At 39.4% G+C, this 21,384-nt stretch overlaps 1 protein-coding gene across 6 annotated transcripts in view; it reads left to right on the top strand.

Annotated features, from left to right (window-relative positions):
- Positions 1-21,384, top strand: part of EML4 (EMAP like 4) — a 159,293-nt gene that overhangs the window by 109,990 nt on the left and 27,919 nt on the right. For all 6 annotated transcript variants that reach the window (XM_059659985.1, XM_059659986.1, XM_059659987.1 and 3 more), the window contains 9 exons: positions 215-284; positions 1,816-1,926; positions 4,715-4,810; positions 11,654-11,788; positions 11,905-12,040; positions 17,526-17,677; positions 19,875-20,000; positions 20,084-20,215; positions 20,892-20,959. In XM_059659985.1, coding sequence (XP_059515968.1) covers positions 215-284; positions 1,816-1,926; positions 4,715-4,810; positions 11,654-11,788; positions 11,905-12,040; positions 17,526-17,677; positions 19,875-20,000; positions 20,084-20,215; positions 20,892-20,959 — 1,026 coding nt within the window. The remainder of the gene's footprint in view (positions 1-214; positions 285-1,815; positions 1,927-4,714; positions 4,811-11,653; positions 11,789-11,904; positions 12,041-17,525; positions 17,678-19,874; positions 20,001-20,083; positions 20,216-20,891; positions 20,960-21,384) is intronic.

Raw genomic sequence — 21,384 nt, 5'->3', positions numbered from 1 at the left:
GTTAATTTGTCAAGTTTAATAAAGAAGTACAACTGAAAACTTAGAAATCTTTTTATACTTGATGTTTATTTGATTTGTTAAAGAAAAAGAAATAGGTCACTGGGAGATTTTTTTAATGATTAAAAAACTGTTTGAAAAATGTTGATACTAAGGCATATTTCTGCTGTTTCTCACAATTCCTGTATTTAAAATTGCTGTTAATACTGCTTTTTAGCCTTGCTGTACATCCTGACAAAATTAGGATTGCAACTGGACAGATAGCTGGAGTGGATAAAGATGGAAGGGTGAGTGTCACAGTTTTATGCCTTCTGTGCCTAGTGACATTACTATTAGAATGGAATTGATGATAACTTTTATATCTCAATTTATTCTTCTAAAATTTAACTATGATTTCTAGTATAAGCAAGGAAAAATATTAGAATGTAAAAACATTCTAAAAACCAAAAGAGAATTATACTACTTAAATATTTTTTTCTAAAAACCAAGTGTTCTCACCCAGCTGGTGTGGCTCAGTGGTTGAGCATTGACTTATGTATGAACCAGGAGGTCATGGTTCGATTCCTGGTCAGGACATATGCCTGGGTTATGGGCTCGATTCCCAGTGTGGGATCTTCAGGAGGCAGCCAATCAATGATTTTCTAATCATTGAAGTTCTCTCTCTCTTCCTCTCCTAAATCAATAAAAACATACATTTTTTTAAAAAAAAACACAAGTGTGCTCAAGGAAACTACTTATTTTTAAAAATGGGAATACTGATAAGATTGTTAACTTATATATATTTTTATTGATTTCAGAGGGAAGAGAGAGAAACATAAATGATGAGAGAGAATCATTAATTGGCTGCCTCCTGCACACCCCCTACCAGGGACCAAACCCACATCCTAGGCATGTGCCCTGACCAGGAATCAAACCAGGACCTCCTGTGTTCATAGGTTAAGGCTCAACCACTGAGCCATGGTGGCTGGGCGTTATATCTATATTTTTAGCATAGAATAAGTTATCAGTGTTTGCTATAGGTACTGCAATTTCCCTAAATTGATTTTATATATGAGTAGCACTGATAACACTTTAAAATTTTTAGTTGCTATTTAGTATTACTAAATAGGCTTAAATGACAAATCCCTTATTTGTAAGGATCAACAGTGAATATTAATAATGACTAATTAGAAATATATGACTGTACTCATGGCATTCTCTGGCTTGTTTCTTTCATGAAAAGGACTTGGAGGGATTATATTTGAAGACTTATAAGACCCCTTCCAGTTCCAGATTCTGTTTTAAGAACTGTTTGCTTAGCAGTTTATTGAGCACTGATTTTAAAAAGTACTCTTTTCCCAGGAATAAAGGTAATGCTAAAAGCAGGGTATCCAGAGCAAATTTTCCTGGGTCTGAATCCTAACTCCACCTTTTAATAGTTGTGTAACTTTGGACAAGTTATTTAAATCTTCTTATGTCAATTTCCTCATTTATGAAATGGTGATTGTAATAGTAAATAGCTCATAGAATTATGAAGATTAAACTGATTAATACATGTGATATACTTAGAATAGTATATGGCACTTGAGAAATATTCAGATCATTTGCTGCTACTATTATCACTGTTGTTATATCCTTATTTTTATGGTATGAGAAGAAAATACCTGCTCAAGATTCTTTGAGGGCATGTCTAAATGTAGTAGCTATTTTTTATTAGATATTTATCCATCTCTATTACTTTTTAAAGACAGTAAACAGTTTTGTGTTGTAGTGGTATTCATTGGCATCCACCTATATACCAGTGAGTCCTATCTTGTGTTTTTCCCCTTGTTTTTGCAGCCTCTGCAACCCCATGTCAGAGTGTGGGATTCAGTTAGTCTATCCACACTGCAGATTATTGGACTTGGAACTTTTGAGCGTGGAGTAGGGTGCCTGGATTTTTCAAAAGCTGTAAGTAATAATTTTTAAAGGAGTAAGCAAGCGGTACAAAGAAGCCAAAAAGAAGTTAAGCTCATTTTTGTGTCTGTGCGTTCATAGAAAGTGATAACTCTGAATTGAAATATGAGATATTAGCTATAGCCAGCATTTTAACCTAAATACTAAAGTACTTTGGTTTAGCTAGGATCCAGAATATTATACTTAGTTATACTTAATTTTTTTCTGTCCTAAAATAAAATTCCTGGGGAGTATTGGGAAATGTTGGAGGAATACATGGTTGGCATAGTAAAAGTAAAACAAGCAGTAAGTTGTGCTTTTGTTTAGCTTGGATAATAGAGCTCTATTTTATTTAGAAAATTCACAGACCTGAAACTTGCACAAATTGTTAGATACTGAATTTTAAACTCATGTTGTCATTAAACTCCCACGTATCTCCCCCTCCCCAACTGGCCTCTAGTTTAAAAATGTTGATTTTGCACAAATACTGTCTTTTCTTAATGTCATGTTGGAGCAAAAGACAGAACTTTGTATTCACTAATATCATGAATTATCATGGCTCTGAATTAATGACAGTATGAGTTTAAAATTCAGTATCTAACAATCTTACCTAAGCCTTGAAGCTTTATTCTGAGGGGAAATAAAACAGGATGTTACTAATTTAAACAATCTCTTCACTCGTAAGTTATATGTAATTGTTCATTTCAACTTTCATATTAATTTTTTTTAATATATTTTATTGATTTTTTACAGAGAGGAAGGGAGAGGGATAGAGAGCTAGAAACATCGATGAGAGAGAAACATCAACCAGCTGCCTCTTGCACACCCCCTACTGGGGATGTGCCCGTAACCAAGGTACATGCCCTTGACCGGACTCGAACCTGGAACCTTGCAGTCCGCAGGCCGATGCTCTATCCACTGAGCCAAACCAGTTAGGGCTCATATTAATTTAAATGTAGGAGAGCTACATTTTAGGCTCCATCTTTTTTTTGTTTGTTTTACAAAGAGAGAGAAAAACATCAATGGGTTGCCTCTCATACTCACCTCGGCTAGGAATCAAACCCACAACCTAGTTATGTGCCCTGACCAGGAATTGAACCTGCGACCTTTCGGTGTATGGGATGACGCTCCAACCAGCTGAGCCACACTAACTAGGGCAGGATCCACAATTTTTAGTTTCAAATATAAATATCCCTCCATGTTTTATTGGGTCCCATTCATACTTTAGAATATATTAATGTATTCATATAATCTCTTCAGTTCCTAGGTATCAGCAGCTATATTCTGGATTATGGGAGTTTTGTGCGACATGAAGAGGAAGGGACATTTTTAGAACAAAAAGATAAATTTGGGTGGATATGGGAATTTTGCTACCTTGAAAGCACTGAGTGTCAAGGGTCAAATGAGTCAGGAATTGGGAGAAAGGCATTTAGAAAAGTAGATAAAAGGACAGGACAGAAAGGAAATACTTTTGCTACCTTTTTTCCCCACTTAAATTTCTGTAGCAGAAACTTTTGTCATCTTGTTGATATTGTTAAAATATTAAGACTATCTTGGATTGCCTCCTACTCTAACTTTTCCTGGTTTAGATAATCATTCTGGTACAGGTTAAAAGAAAGATAAAGAGAATAAACTCTGACCTTTCTCAGTACCTCTCCTCTTCATCACAGTATTTCTTTGTTCCAAAGACATTTAAAGTATATGCTGCAAATGCTAGTAGAGAAAAAAAAATTTTTTTTAACATGTTTATTGACTTCAGAGAGGCAGGAAAGAGGGAGAGATAAAAACATCAATGATGAGAGTGAATCATTGACTGGCTGCCTCCTGCACACCCCCTATTGGGGACTGAGTCTGAAACCTGGGCATGAACCTTAACTGGGAATCGAACTGTGACCTTCTGGTTCATAGGTCAATGCTCAATCTCTGAGCCACACCAGCTGGGTGAAAAAATAATTTTTTAATGTCCTCAGTTCTTTTTTCTTAAACTGGGAGACTTAAATTATGTGAATGAAAATCACGTTGGAAAAATAAATAGAAAGGAATTCAATTATGCTTTTATTTATTTTGTTTGTTCATATTAATGTATATCATGGAAAGTTGAAATTGGCAAACTTTAAAACAGGCCATTAATTTTAGCTTGTTTCATCTACTACAAAAACTTAGGAACAAAGTTATAAAATTATATACATTTCATGCCTACCTCAAGGGACTATAATTTATTTTTTATTTTTTTAATATATTTTTATTGATTTCAGAGAGAAAGGGAGAGAGAGAGAGAGAGAGAGAGAGAGAGAGAGAGAGAGAGAGAGAGAGAGAGAAACATCAGTGATGGGAAAGAATCATTGATCTTGATCGGCTGCCTCCTGCATGCCCCCTACTGCAGGATCGAGCCTGCAGCCCAGGCATGTAACCTTGACCAGAATTGAACCTGGAACCCTTCAGTTCGCAAGCCGACGCTCTATCCACTGGCTAGGGACTATACTTTAAATATAAGAAGGCAAGAGGGGACTAGGGGACAATCCTCAAAATGCATTATTTGCTATCTCTGAATAAAAGTGGCTAGATGGCAAGTAGAAATCAACTTAGGGAAAAAAATTAAAACTGGAAAATATTTTTTAAAAGAATCTTTTATATTTCTGAAGAAAATCAGTTTTAGTAGTATATTCACTATATTTCAAGGAATCATACATTTAAAGGATTTTGGATTATCTTAATGTTGACTGTTTTAATAATATGGTAATTGTTCCTAGAAAGTCAGCCTTATCTGAAAAATTTTAAATGCCTATAATTGACTTTTCTTTAGGATTCAGGTGTTCACTTATGTGTTATTGATGACTCCAATGAGCATATGCTTACTGTGTGGGATTGGCAGAAAAAGTCAAAAGGAGCAGAAATAAAGGTAAGTCCAAAAAAGTTTCAGTTGTTATCTTTTAGAATACATTATTTGTTTTGCAGATCCTTGGAAGTATATTGCATATCCTTAATGTGCAGGAGCACACTAACTGGTCCAAATTATCAGCTTTATTAAGTTGTCATTTTATGCTATTAAGAATACCATTCTTATGGTATCTTAAGATAAAATATTCAAGCAACTTCAACCAATGTTAGTGATATTTCAAAGACATTATGCTACTGAAATGACAAAGTAGATGGATGTTTAATCTCAAAATTAAGACAGTACTCTACTTGGCTACTGCTGCCTTTTTTTTTTTAGATTTTTTTAATTGATATTTTGAGAGCAAGGCAGAGAGAGAAAGAAACATTGATGTGAGAGCAAAACATCGATGGCTGTCTCCTCTATGCCCCCTTCCAGGGATTAAACCTGAAACCCGTACATGTGCTCTGACCAGGAATTGAGCTGGCAACCTTTCAGTGCATGGGATGACACCCAACCAACTGAGCCACACCGTCTAGGGCAGGGGTGGGCAAACTTTTTGACTCGAGGGCCACAATGGGTTCTTAAACTGGACCAGAGGGCCGGAACAAAAGCATGAATCGAGTGTTTGTGTGAACTAATATAAATTCAAAGTAAACATCATTACATAAAAGGGTACGGTCTTTTTTTTTTTTTTAGTTTTATTCATTTCAAGCGGGCCGTAGTTTGCCCACAGCTGGTCTAGGGCGACTACTGCTGCTTTTTAAACAAAATCTATTATTTCATTTAAGCTTTAAAAATTTTAAAGGAAAAATTCAATCGTAGGAGTATGGGTGACATAACTGAAAAGCATATGTAATGATATGCATTGTTATAATCTTCTATATATATAAAAGGCTAAGTGACTGACCATACATCCATCTGACTGTCCCACCTACTGGCCAGTACATATGATGCACACTGGCACTTTCTCTCTCTATCCTATCTAATAAAAGAGAAAAATGGTAATTGGCGTACGACGATACCCTTTTCATTGGCTAATCAGGGCTATATGCAAATTAACTGCCAACTATGATTGGCAGTTAACTGCCAACTATGATTGGCAGTTAACTGCCAACAAGATGGCGGTTAATTTGCATATGTAGGCACAATGCAGGGAGGCGAAAGGGAAAGCAGGAAGAAGCCCCCGCCACTGACAGTGATCGGAAACCCAGGGGGAGCTAAGCGCTGGGGGGCAGGGCAATGATCGGAGAATCAGGTGCCTTTGCCGCCCTGGCCAGTGATAACAGGAAGTAGGGGTGGAGCCAGCGATGGGAGCTGGGCACGGTCGAAGCTGGCAGTCCCGGGAGCTAGGGGTCCCTTGCCTGGGCCTAAAGCAGAGCCCACGATCGCGGGGCCGCTGCAGCTGCGGGTCCCCACTGCCCGGGCCGGACACCTAGGCCAGAGGCCTCAGGCCTGGTCAAGGGGCCGATCCGGTGATTGGTGATCGGAGGGTGATGAGGGTCAACTCCTCTGGCCGAGGCATCAGGCCTGGGTGGGGGGCGGAGCCGGGGATTGGGGGGATATGATGGTCCCCTTGCCCAGGCCTGAAGCCTGGGTCAGAGGCGTCAGGCTTGGGCGGGGGTGGAGCAAGCGATCAGAGGGAGATGGGGGTCCCCTGCCCAGGCATGATTCCTGGGCCAGAGGCCTCAGGCCTGGGCGGGGGCCAGAGCCAGTGATCAGGGGGAGATGGGGGTCCCCTGTCCAAGCCTGACACCTCTGGCGGAGGCGTCAGGCCTGGGCAAGGGGCCGATCAGGCGATTGGAGGGTGATGGGGGTCTATGCCTCTGGCGGAGGCGTCAGGCCTGGGCAAGGGGCCGATCCTGCGATTGGAGGGTGATGGGGGTCAACGCCTGAGGGCTCCCAGTATGTGAGAGGGGGCAGGCTGGGCTGAGGGACACTCCCCTCCCCACACACACCCAGTGCACGAATTTCGTGCACCGGGCCCCTAGTATATATATAAAAGCCAAGCAACCTGAACGACCAGTCACCATGATGTGCACTGCGGCCAGCCAATCTGCCCAATGGGGGCAGGGCCAGCCGCCCAACCTCCCACGTATCTCCCCCTCCCCAGCTGGCCTCTAGTTTAAAAATGTTGACTCATGCATGCGCGATACATATAAAGCTCTGAAGTATTAACAGGATCTATGGAAGGAGAGGTTGTTCTGATTCCAAGAATTGATTTGTCCCCGTCTGACACTGGCCTCCCATTTAAATTAATTCAAAGACAGTTTCCCGTGATGCCAGCATTTGTGATGACTATTAATAAATCACAAGGACAAACTCTAGATGGAATAGGAATATTCCTACCTGAACAAGAAGTGCCTTCTTGTATTGTTTTTGGACATGGTCAATTATATGTTGTTTTCTCTTGAGTTCGAAGAGTATGTGATGTTAAAGTTGTAAATACTTTGTCACAAGGAAAATTGGTCAAGCACTCTGAAAGTGCTTTTTCCTCCTAATGTGGTATACGGGGAGATATCAGAATAAGTTTAATCAATTTATCAGTCATTGTTTTTATCAATGTTGTTTTTATATCATGTTTTTGTTTTTATATCATTTTTTGTTTTTATATCATTTTTTGTTTTTATATCATGTTTTTTGTTATGTTGTTATTGTTTGTTTATTACTCTACATATTATTTTCATATACATTTTACTAATTTTTTTCATCTCTGACACTAATATTATAGCAGTGGTTCTCAACCTTCCTAATGCCATGACCCTTTAATACAGTTCCTCATGTTGTGGTGACCCCCAATTTCATTGTTACAAATTGAACATAATTAAAGCATAGTGATTAATCACAAAAACAATATGTCATTATGTGTTTTCCGATGGTCTTAGGCGACCCCTGTGAAAGGGTCGTTCAACCCCCAAAGGGGTCGCGACCCACAGGTTGAGAACCACTGTATTATAGAGAAAAGGCAAATAGCAATAATAAAATATGTCTTATAATTAATTTCCTTTCAATGTGCGCGAATCCGTTCACCAGGCCACTCGTGTTACATAAAATGTAGCATCCTAATATATATAAAAAGCCAGGTGCCATCACAACTGGACGGACAACCGAACAGCTTGCTAGGGAGCTGAGGGAGTGGGAGCTGTGGGCCCTTGGCCGCCCATAGTGCAGCGGCAGGAGGAGGGAGCTGTGGTACCAAAGCACCGGTGTGGCTCTCACGGCATGGCGGGGTGGGGCCAGGGGCTGTGAGCGTGGAGCTTCTCCGGGAGGTGAGGCGAAGGAGCGTTGCAGCGGGGGCTGAGGCCGAGGAGCCTCGCGGGGTGGGGGCTGTGAGCTGGAGCTTCAGGGCTGCTGAGGCAGAAGAGCATCGCAGGGCGTGGGCAGCAGTGAGGCCAAGGAGCCTTGCAGGGTGGGGGCTGTGAGCGTGGAGGTTTCTGGGGCAGGGGCCACAGAGGTGGAGGAGCAATGCTGGGCGGTGGACATGGCCCTGATTGCAGCTAGGCCTAGGGATCCTAACCTAACCACGCACAATTTAATCGTGCTCTGGGCCTCTGGTATTTTATAATTGGTATAGAATAGTGTTGGTCCTTAGTGTGGATCAGTCGTAACTTGTAAAAGAGGAATGTAAGGTTAGCATTACAACAGCATTCACATGGGTCAGAAATGGCCTCCTCCTGACCGGCTTTCAGAAGGATTCAAAGTGACAGGATGACTAAAAAAAGCCTATGACATGTTTGCTGTACTCTTAAATAACATCACATTCCTCTTCAGTCGCACGCCCGCACTCTGTCTCGGCAGTTTTGTTCTGTATAAGCTTCAAGCTTTCAGTTTGTTGGTCGAAAAGAGGTTATGTTTTCAAATAGCATAACTTTTTGATTGTACTTAAAAAGAGTATAAGAAACCTCAAACTTTAAAAAATATAAATGAAGATACAGATAGTCTTTCAGCCATCATTCAGGGTAATTTAACATTGAAACATAGGGAAGTTATACCAAAGTGCAGTATGTGAATTTTGATCCTTTGTAGTAAAGGTTAGCAGATCTCCTTTCTAGGACTTTAAATGTTGTTGTTATTCAGAATTATATCTTATGTCCTCCATTGACAGCATACAGCTGCCATAGCCTTAGTTACTATCTGTTCTGTTCTCCATCATTTACGTGTAGCCCAGATCTCTCACAGATTTAAACATATTTCTTGTTGCCTGCCAGGCATCTTTAATTGAATATCCTAACCCACAAGTCATAATGAACAGAACCAAATCTGTACTAATCATCTTCCTTAACTCCCAACCAGTTTCACCTTTCAGTGATTAACACCACATTCCACTTAGTTGCCAAAGATAGATATGACTCCTTTCCCTTGTTTCTCATGCCCAATCAGTCCCGGGGGGGGGGGGGGGGGTTGTTGTTGTTTGTTTGTTTGTTTTAAATATATTTTTATAGATTTCAGAGAGTGGAAGGGAGAGGGAGAGATAGAAACATCAATGATGAGAGAGAATCCATTGATTGGCTGCCTCCTGCACGCCCCCTAATGGTGATCTAGCCCACAACCTGGGCATATGCCCTTGACCGGAATTGAACCTGGGACCCCTCAGTCCACAGGCCAATGCTCTATCCACTGAGCTAAACCAGCTAGGGCGGGTCTCGGGTTTGATTTCAGTTAAGGGCACGTACCTTGGTTGAAGGCTCGAAACCCAACCCTGATCGGGAGGCAAGCAATTGATGTGTCTCTCTCACATCGACGTTTCTCTGTCTCTTCCCCTCCCTTCCACTCTCTAAAAATTAATAGAAAAATATCCTCATGTGAGGATTAACAACAACTAAAAGAAAAGAAGTTAGGGAGACAGGCAGAGATCTTGGTCAGAATAAAGATTTAAAAATTAATTAATTAATTAAAATAAAAGGCAACATCATCCTGGAAGAAAGATGACGAATTTTTTCGTTGTTAATTAACACATTATCTTTAAAATTTACTTTGACTTACTCATTCCAACCAACATTGTGGAAACTATATAACAAAAAAGGTTACTGTCCTTTTCCCTCCTAGGGGGAGAAAGCATTCAGATTAGATTGTTTGAGTTTTTTCATGTGCCTGTACAAGCTGTAGCGTCCAACTGTTGGTAGTAGAAATGTAAAATTGAAGCCATTGGGGAAATTTTTTTTAATTAGCTCAGTTGTTTCAAGTGTCATTTTATTAGTATAAGAATGTAAAAGGTATTTTATTTAATTCACTTTGTTTACAAGATTACCATGTTTACCATATTGGTTTGCAGTGAAGAAATGCTTCCATACACATAAAACACACCTTAGTGATCACCCTTGTAGGTGAGCACCAGCTACCAACAAACAGCTGCACAAGCATATAGATTTCACCTCACCATTTAGTTTGAGTAGCTGCTTTTATCATAAAACATCAATTTAGTAAGAACTCAGTTATGACTGACTGAACATATTGAAATGTAGTGTTTTTAAGACATCCTCAGTTCAATAATTTCAGTGAAAAAACTACTTGTAATTCCTTTGGACGCTTGTGCCCATTCCTTTTTTCTCCTAGTTGTTTTAACACATTGTATGCGGGAAACGTATTTATACATTTTACGTTGACTGGTAGCGTTGACTGGTAGTAGAGCGCGGGACACGTATTAATACGTTTTTTATAGACTAGCGGTAGAATCCGGGTAACGTATAAATACGTAAACTAAAGTTATCGTAATTTTACTGAACGTTGCCATTTGCGCAAAAAATTAGCAAAAATGGCCCATGCCACCTGTTAGCGCGTGATAAAAACTACCCGCAAACGATGTGTTAAACTTCTATCTTTTCTAAGTTTTCTTTTTGGGGAAATGGCATAAAAGCTCTTGGGGGTTTTTTGTTTTTCATTTCTGTATGACTCAGTAGTGACCATTCTATATGCTTTTAGCCTAAGGGTGAATCTCTAAATCAGTAATAAATTTTCTTAAATGAATGAGTGGTCAATAATAATAGTACAGAGAAAGATAAGACTTTTTGAAAATTGAAATGGCAGTATCTTGAAGACAAATGTATATTGTTCTTATATTTGATAGTTTTAGTGTGCTTTTCCCTAAATGTGTAAGAAGCTAAAATAATCTAAAACTAATTCATTTAAATGTCTTTCTAATGCAGTTATCTATATATATAAAGATTCAGGGGCCGTCACATCCGAAACAACCGAACAGACGACCGAATAGGCTGAGTGGGGCGACCAGGCCGGCAGGGGGGTTAGTGAGGGACGACCAAATGACTGAACAGCATGTTGTTTGGGGCGACCAGGCCGGCAGGGGGGTTAGTGAGGGACGACCAAATGACTGAACAGCATGTTGTTTGGGGCAACCAGGCCGGCAGCGGGGGGCTGTGAAGGGTGACCAAATGACCGAATAGAAGGCTGTGTGGGGCGACCAGGCCAGCGTGGGCAGTTGGGGGCGACCAGCCGGCAAAGAGGGGCAGTTGGGGGTGACCAGGCTGGCAGAGGCGGGGCAGTAAGGGGCAACCAGGCCAACAGGGGGCGCAGTAAGGGGCAATCATGCTGGTGGGGGGACAGGGGTGATCAGATTGGCAGGCAGAGGCGGTTAGGGGTCCTGGATTGGAGAGGGTGCAGGCTGGGCTGAGGGGGGCTCCCTCCCCTGCACAAATTTCATGCACCGGGCCTCTAGTTATATATAAATAGTATAAAAAATGATATAATAATATGAAGACATCAAATTTAAATCATTATTATAAAAATTTATTGTTACAAATGTTCAAGAAAATAGATCCTAAAATTTTTTCCTGTCTTTATCCATAGCTGTAATTGGTTCTTAATGGAGATAAGAGTATACATTCATCTAAAGCTTTATTTCTCTTTCCACAGACAACAAATGAAGTTGTTTTGGCTGTGGAGTTCCATCCAACAGATGCAAATACCATAATAACATGTGGTAAATCTCATATTTTTTTCTGGACCTGGAGTGGCAATTCACTAACAAGAAAACAGGGAATTTTTGGGGTAAGGACCAGAATATTATAAATTTCATTATAAAACTTTAATATTTAATTGTTGAGTGAGCATGGAATCATCATGCCAAAGGGAAAACTGAAAATTCTCTTTTATTTTTTTTGTAGAAATATGAAAAACCAAAATTTGTGCAGTGTTTAGCATTTTTGGGGAATGGAGATGTTCTTACTGGAGACTCAGGTGGAGTTATACTTATATGGAGCAAAACTACTGTAGAACCCACACCTGGGAAAGGGCCGAAAGGTACAGTATTCTCATATTGTCACTGCTTTTTAATTTGCACATATTGCTATTGCACTTTCATCTTTACCCAGACCAGGAAAGGCTGCAGTGAAACAGCAGGAGAACCACTACCATACATTATGTTTTAAGGTTCTTCATAATCTTTTTAAAATTAAAATATTTACTAATTATTAAGCATATGTAACCTACATTTGATCCTCCTGAACATTTCCTTCTAGGAGGTTAATCTATAATAATAAAAGCATAATATGCTAATTAGACCAGGCGTCCTTCCAGTTGACCTTCTGAACAAAGCCGAGGCTGTGGCGAAGCCTGGGTCCTGGGTGCCAGAGGGGAGCCAGTGCCGGCAGCCAGAGGAAGGAAGGCCTACTGTTGCACGAATTTCGTGCATCGGGCCTCTAGTTAAGAAATAAATAGAGAGGTGATATAGATATGTTAATTTAAACAGTGTAAAATTGAGAGAGATCATCTGATCTGCTGAGTTTTTTGAAGACTTCACAGAAGAAGTGTTATTTAAGGTTAAGCCATAATGAGTGCACAAGACTACAAAAGGTATGGAACTTTGATCTCTGTTGTGATCTGGGTTCACACATTTATTTCACTCCATACATGAAATCCTTCCCAGCCACACCTACAGAATTGTAACCCCAAATATAAAGGAAGAAACAAAATTCTCAGCAAGTTTGCCTGTAACAGTCACGTAAGCAGAGCACAATATAGACCATTTCATGTGCCTGGCAGTTTACAAGATTAGACTTCCCATTTCCTGTGTTTGCATGTGTAGATTTTCTTTGCACAAGTTTTTCAGACAAAAACCAAAATAAAAACAACCTCTGAACCTTTCCCTGCCTCTCCCACCTCAACATGCATTAAGCTAATGAAGAGTGGATACATTTACACCCAAACTCTGTCCAGTGCCAGAGGATAGCCTGTCAGTAAGTCACAGTTGTGATATACAATGCTGTTCTGGGCATTTCAGATACGAACACATGTGCCCAGGAAAAGGAAAGAGAAAAGGCGGGAAAGGTAGAACTGTTTCAAAACACACACATTCCACATGTAAGTGAGATCGAAATAGCATTTGTATTTCTCTGTCCTATTTCATTTAACATCATGTTCTCAGGACTTTATATTGTTACAAATGGTAGGATTTCCTTCTTTTTTATTCCATTGTGTGTGTATGTATTTATGTGTGTAATATTTGTGTGTATATACATATACACTACATTTTCTTTATTCATTTCTCTGTCATTGGACACTTAGGTTGTTTCAGTATTTTTTCTTTCTTACGGGGTATGAAATAGTTCAATTTTTCTTACATGAAGTAATTCATAATTTTTAAGAGAGGGAGGGGAAGTTGATTGTATCCCCACCACCATTAAAATGTTCATAGTTCTTAAATCTAAGTTCCTTTTAGGAACTAAGTAACAAACCACCATATTTCGGTTTGTTTGTCAATCCTTACCCGAGGTTATTTTTTCCATTGATTTTTAGAGGGAATGGAATGGAGGGAGAGAGAGAGGAGAGAGAAGGAAGAGAGAAATCGATATGAGAGAGACACATCAATTGGTTGCCTCCCGCATGCGCCCCAACGGGGGCTGGGAATTGAAACCACAACCCAGGTATGTGCCCTTGGCCGAGAATAGAACCCACAGCCCTTTGGTGTGTAGGCCAAGGCAGCACACCACCATTTTACCTGCTCCAAATAATTAATATGGGCCCATTTGTCCATTTGCTAAGAATATAATATAAATTTTAAAGTCTTTGACATTTGATCCTATAGTTAAACAGGCATGGGAAGCCCTCCAAACATCTTTATTTGGCAGTCAAGGTAAACTTGCTTTTTATGAAAGCTTTGTTCTGTAAGAGATTAGAGAAATGAGGGGATTTGCAGTTAAGCTTGGATAGATGTGGCAGTGATTACACCTGGAGGTACAATAGGTTTTTAAATTCAAGGATAATTATTTTTCTTGGCTAGTATTTCAAACATTATTTGGCTTGAATTAGAATGTCAAATATAGGCTCAATGAAGCATTTGTTCTTCAGTTTTATTTTCTATTTTGTAACATTCCATCATTCTAGGAATACCTTATATATTTGACAAGGTTTTGTCATGTTCGAAGGTATGGAAAACTGAATTAAAAATAGAAAAACTAGCCCTAGCTGGTTTGGCACAGTGGATAGAGCGTCACCCTGCAGACTGAAGGGTCCCAGGTTTGATTCCAGTCAAGGGCACATGCCCGGGTTGCAGGCTCGATCCCCAGTGGTGGGGGGCATGCAGGAAGCAGCCGATCAATTTTTCTCTCTCATTGATGTTTCTAACTCTCCCTCTCCCTTCTTCTCTGAAATCAATAAATTATATATATATATATAAAAAAACTATTGCATTTTTATACATTCTGATGGAGATCTATGAATCTCCACACCTCTGCTTTTTGTAATTTCTTTCATGGTACTTTAAGACTGCTCTTGTTAATTTAACCGTGCATTAGAAAATAACTCTCCACCCCACCCCCCTTTTAAATGCTCAAATAAAGCCAACAATACTCTCAGAAAATTCATATGCCTCACATGTCCTTTCTCTTTTGGTAATTGGCTAACTATTCTACTTGGACAAAATTATATTGTTCAGTGTTTAAAGTATTTTTAAGTGATGAATGTTGGTGTGAGCTGACACACTTGATCTTAATAATAAAGTTGTTGGAGTTCTGCTTTAATTCCGCTAAATCAGGCAAGCTTTACTCCCAATCAGTCAAGTCCTTTCCTTTCTCTCTACCAGACATGCCCATCTGTTATTTGTACCACTAGCACCCTTACACTGAGTAATTTTTAGAGTCAACTATAGCATTTCTTTCTTTTTTTCAGGATACCAAAGCCCTACAAATTTTAATTAATTTTTATTTACTTATTTATTATTGATTTTAGGGTGGGAGCAGGAGAGAAACATTGATCAGTTGCTGGGATTGAACCAGCAACCCTTTGGTGCACAGGACAACACTCAACCAACTGAGCCACACTGGCCAGGGCTAGTTAATTTTAAAAATATAATGTCAGCTCAAATAGAAAAATGAATAAAAATAAACAATTCTCAATAACAGATTCATTGGGATATAACATATATACCATAAAATTCCCCCTTTTAAAATATACAATTCAGTGGTTTTTACTATACTCACAGAGTTGTGCAGTTATCGCCACTGTTTAACTTTGGAACATTTTATTCTCCTCTCCCCCCCCTCAGCCTCTAACAACCATTTGTCTACTTTTGCTCTCTGGATTTACCTGTTTTTGGACATTTCATATCAGTGGAATAATACATTATATGCCCTTTTGTGTTTAGCTTCTTTCACTTCAACCTTAATGTTTTCACAGTTCATCCATGTTGTGGCATGTGTCAGTACTTAATCCCGTTTTATGGCTGAATAATATTCCATGATATGGACATGCCACGTTTTGTTTATCCATTCATCAGTTGATGAATGATTTTAGAAAATGAACATTTTCCTAGTTTTATTGATATATAATTGACATATACCATTGTATAAGTTTAAGGTATACCACATAATGATTTGACCACAAGTTTAGTTAGCATCCATCACCTCACATAGTTAAAATTTTTTCTCCTGATGAGAACTTTTATGATCTGCTTTCTCTGCAACTTTCAAGTATACAATACAGTATTGTTTACTGTGGTCATTCAATTCCCATACCTTATTTACCTTATAACTGGAAGTACGTATCTTTTGTCCATCTTCACTCATTTCCCCCACTGAACAATTTTTAAACTTGTAACTTCTTTACTTTTCTAAAGGATCTAAGGTCTATTTATTGACTTAACTTTGGCCAAATTTAAACAAGGCTCTACCTTCCCATTTTGAGCCTGGTAACCAATTCTGCAAAATAATTGTCTTCCAAAAAGCTTAACCTCTTGCTCTACCAGCCTCACTAGCCAGATAAAGAGCTTTTCTGAATAAGGTCTGATAAATACCAAAGGAAAAGGTTTGGGTACTAAAATCTTATCCTCACCTTTAAAAAAGAGAATCTGATGATTGTGCGTGTGCTCATGTGTGTATGTATGTACATATGTAATCCCCTTTTATGTACCTGCCTTGTCCCTCCCTGGCTACTTGTAAAATTCTGTGAGCATACAAGAAAGCTGGCCTGTCATTCAACTATCACATTGATACAGCTTTAATTTAAAATACTTCTCTGGTTGGTCAAAACCCACTACTCCAGGCCTCCAGTGCCCACTTCTGCCCAGTGCCTTTCCCAGTCTCCATATCTCAGCAAATAAAGGGGGTAGTCCTTGCCAGAGCTGGTAGGTCAACAGTCGTTGCTAAATGTTAAATACTGTTACCTCAGCAGGAAATTAAAGCTTTTTGCAAACTTAAGGGTACATTGAGTGAAGAGCTTTGAGCCCTATTCACAGCTTTGTCACTAGCTAACTATGTGGTATTGGTTAAGCCATTTCTATACCTGTGTGTCCTCAACTCTAAAATCAGAAAAGTGATACTATGCTAACTACCATAATAAGATGATTATAAGAGATTGTAAAGTTCTGAGTATCCCCTGTTGTCTATAGAATTGTCACTACTCTATCCTTTTGTAAGAACATGTTTTGAAATATTTTCAGAGTAACAATATTGACATAAATACAAAAGGTTGTATTAAGCTACACTACCAGCCTTGCATAACTTGCTGAAAATAGGTGTTTGATTGTTGAGTTGTAGGCACTTTTGAGTAATCACTCTATACCAGTGGTTCTCAACCTGTGGGTCGCGACCCCTTTGGCAGTCAAACGACCCTTTCACAGGGATCGCCTAAGACCATCCTGCATATCAGATACTTACACTACAATTCATAACAGTAGCAACATTACAGTTATGAAGTAGCAACAAAAATAATTTTATGGCCGAAACCAGTTTGGCTCAGTGGATAGGGCATTGGCCTGCGGACTGAGAGGTCCCAGGTTCGATTCTGGTCAAGGGCATGTGCCTGGGTTGCGGGCTCATCCCCAGTAGGAGATGTGCTGGAGGCGGCTGATCAATGTTTCTCTCTCATCGATGTTTCTAGCTCTCTGTCTCTCTCCCTTCCTCTCTGTGAAAAATCAATAAAATATATTTTTAAAAAATAAAATAAAATAATTTTATGGTTGGGTCACAACATGAGGAACTGTATTTAAAGGGCCAGAAAGAAGGTTGAGAACCACTGCTTTATACAATGGTCCCCAGCTTACTGTGGTTTGACTTACAGTTTTTCAACTTGACGGTGGTGCAAACGTGATATGCACTTTGGTAAAAACCAACTAGGCTAAGCTATGATGTTTGGTGGATTAGGTGTATTAAATGCATTTTCATCATACAATGGGTTTATCATGATGTAATCCCATCTTAAGTCATAAAGCATCTATTTTCTTCCAGAAAGCCACTAAAGTTTGAGGGGAAATGTTATCACTAGTGTTTTTATTTTTTCCTAATCTTATTAGGTGTTTATCAGATCAGCAAACAAATCAAAGCTCATGATGGCAGTGTATTCACACTTTGTCAGATGAGAAATGGGATGTTATTAACTGGAGGAGGAAAAGACAGAAAAATAATTCTGTGGGATCATGATTTGAATCCCGAAAGAGAAATTGAGGTAAGGATGGGAACATAAAAATTATAATGTTAAACCCTCTAAACTAATGTCTTCTGTCCCACTTTAAGATAACTTACACTTTCTGGGAAGTTGGTGCATATCCTTGTCATTTCATTTCCTCAGAATGAAAAGAAAAAAGAAACCAATCATTAAACAAAATAATTTGAAAGCATTTAAAAAAAAAAAAAGATTGGGCAGAATAATTAACTTACTTGTTTATTTCTAAGGCTTTTTTTTCTTAGTGATCCAAAATATAACCAGGGTATGCAAAATGACCAATTTAATTTTAATACTGAAAATAATCATTCAACAGTGAGTTTAATGATAGTAGATAATTATCTATGCTTCTTTCTTCTTCATGGTGTGGACCAGGTGTATTTATAAAACCTGACAGGTATTATGTGTACTGTGAAAGGTATTAAATGCTAATTGAATTGAGGTCTCAGATGGTAGAACAGTTAAGAGTTGTATTTTAGATCAATAATTCTCAAAGCAAGGGCAAATTTCTTGCTTTGATATTGACTCTTTTTGAGTGATTTAAATTTTGAACTTATGCTCATTGTATTCTAAACATGTTTTCCAGACAAAATCTCTAAAAAGAGGATCCTGATAGTACTGCTCTTGGGTTTTATCTTCAAGAAGATAGATAAGAAAGAATTGCTTTATCTCAGCCTTAAATTCATGCTGTTTCTTTTCTTCACAGATAACTCATACCCTCTGTAGTCAAGCTATACCATCTAGTTTATCCTCCTTTTGCCATTTCTAATGTAAATTTGGATTACTTTTAGAATTCAGTTCTTTGTGCTTTCAGGAATAATTTTGGGGTCATACTTCATAAAGAAGGAGTCATTCTTTGGTTTAAATGAGATTGATCTACCAAGGAGTCCTATTAATGAGTTATAACACTTTACTTATTATATTAACTAGTAGCCCGGTGCACAAAATTCGTGCGGGTGGGGAGGAGGCTTGTCCCTCAGCCTGGCCTGCACCCTCTCCAATCTGGTACCCCTCAGGGGATGTCCGACTGCTGGCAGTCAGACATCCCTCTCACAATCCAGGACCGCTGACTCCTAACCAGCTCACGTGCCTGCCTGATTGCCCCTAACCATAACCACTCTGCCTGCCAACCTGCTCGCCCCCAACTGCCCTCCCCACCAGCCTGCTCGCCCCCAACTGCCCCCACCCTGCTGGCCTGATCGCCCCCAGCTACCCCCCCTGCTGGCCGATCACCCTAAACTGCCCTCCCTTCCTGGCCTGATTGCCCCTAACCACCTCTGCCTCAGCCCCACCACCATGCCTTTGTCCAGAAGGACATCTGGAAGGTCTCCCAGTCTAATTAGCATAATACCCTTTTATTAGTATAGATACTAGAGGTCCAGTGCACGAAATTCGTGCACGGGGCGGGGTGGGGTCCCTCACCCCAACCTGTGCCCTCTTGCAGTCCAGGACCCCTCACTCCTAACTGCCTTCCTGCTCACTGCTCCTTCCTTAGTGCTGCCGTGGAGGTGGGAAAGGCTTCCGCCACCACTGCTGTGTTCGCCAGATGTGAGCCTGGCTTCTGGCTGAGTGGCATTCCTGCCTTGAGTGTCTGCCCCCTGGTAGTCAATGCGCATCCAGCGACTGGTTGTTCTGGTCCTTCTGCTGTAACAGTCACTTAGGCTTTTAGTATCTAGATAACATTCACTGAGAGTTTCCCATGTAATGGATTAAATGAGATTGATCTACCAAGGAGTCCTATTAAAGAGTTATAACACTTTATAATATACTGCTTTTTAGTTTACAGGGTAAGTAGCGTCTGTATTATTATTATGATTATTATTATTATTCCCATATTATATATAAAGAAACTTGTCTTAGGCCAAATGACTTGACCAAAATAACATAACTATTAAGTAACAAAACCAGACCTTCCTCTCCTCCTAAGCCTTAACTCTTAAAATCATGTAAAATATAAATTTAAAATGTACTGAAACAAAGAATGTCAATAATAATAATACATTATAACTTCTGTGTAATAAAATGAATTGAATAAATAAATTATCATTAGCATAAGATTACCATATTACTTTCAAATTGGGAATTTTGTCACTCATTACCCCATAATTGTTTTTAGCTATTAGTGCTGTTTTGGGGTTGTAATTAATGCATGTTAGTATGTGCATGGTGACATTACAGTGTGGGTTGTTTTTTTTTTTAGGTTCCTGATCAGTATGGAACAATCAGAGCTGTTGCAGAAGGAAAGGCAGATCAATTTTTAGTAGGCACATCACGAAATTTTATTTTACGGGGAACATTTAATGATGGCTTCCAAATAGAAGTCCAGGTAACTGTAATTTTAACCATTAACTGAATATTTTTATGATATTTTGTTTCTTTTAACATAATAATAGGTGTATTTTATTTCAGGGTCATACAGATGAACTTTGGGGTCTTGCCACACATCCCTTCAAAGATTTGCTCTTGACGTGTGCTCAGGACAGACAGGTGTGCATGTGGAACTCAATGGAACACAGGCTGGAATGGACCAGACTCGTAGATGTGAGTAAAACAAAATTGGATTATAATCTCCCCACAGAAATGCCCCAGACTAGCATTTGGAAGCAGCAAAAGTGAAAGAACTCAGCATTGGTTAAAACAAAGTGTTTAGTAAAGGGAAGAGAGTTTAGTCAAAAATATTCCATGAACCTACTCTGAAGAAGCAAATTAGCAGTGCAAAAGCTCAATTTTCCCATCAGTTTCCATAGTAAAAAGATTTCACATGTACATGGAGCACTGTTCAGACATGTTTGGGCCTCTGGTGGTGGTGCAGTTGGATTCAGCAAGTGCTGCTCACTAACAGACTGTCTTCTTTTTGAATTGGTCTCTTACTGTATTTTCTCCCAACCCCACTGAGATACCCATCTTGTCTAGCCCAAAAGGTGTATACATTTTCTTTGCAGACTCTAAAGAACTATACAAATGTTTGTTGTTATTCTATTATTATTCCACTGCCTAGCCACAAGCTGGTTGTCCTTTCTCCTCACCACTCTGCCAGCGTACCCCTTCCTGCTCTGAAATTCTTTTTTCCTCTCATATCCACATAGCTACAAGGATGTTGATTGGAATTCGATGTTTATATGAAACAAGTTATTTTCAAATAGTTTTTGCTACTGTTCCTATAGATCTAGTGAGTCTTTCTCATGTACTCCCCAACAGCTTTCTGTCTTTCTTCTAGGAACCAGGACACTGTGCAGATTTTCATCCAAGTGGCACAGTGGTGGCCATAGGAACGCACTCAGGCAGGTAGGGTCTTTAAGGGAATGTGAGCTGAGTGATTTGAAGTGGGGAATGTTTAACCATTGTTAGGAATGTTGTCAATATGATCTAAAGATTTATTTTTAGGTGGCACACTAATATGCATGTTGCTCTTATCTGTTACATATACTCTTTCAATCATTAGTAATTATTTACTGAGCACCTGCTCTTGGTTCAACACTGTTGTGGGGATTTAAGCTACATCAGAGTGCAAAACAAAAATCCCTGCCCTGTGCAGCCTGCATTACAGTACATGTCAGGGACAGTGAGCCTGGCAGATGGCTGGGTAAAGAATTTAATTTAGTTTTGATGCAGAATCACAGCAACAGAACACTAGACCTGGAGACGCTTAAGCAATCCAGCTGAACCTTCCAATTTTGATGGTGAATGTACCTTGGCAAGCCGCAATGTAG

Source organism: Myotis daubentonii, chromosome 12 (assembly GCF_963259705.1).
Source record: "Myotis daubentonii chromosome 12, mMyoDau2.1, whole genome shotgun sequence".
NCBI lineage: Eukaryota > Metazoa > Chordata > Mammalia > Chiroptera > Vespertilionidae > Myotis > Myotis daubentonii.
Note: the sequence above shows the minus strand (reverse complement) of the source record. Positions and strands in the feature narration are given on the sequence as shown.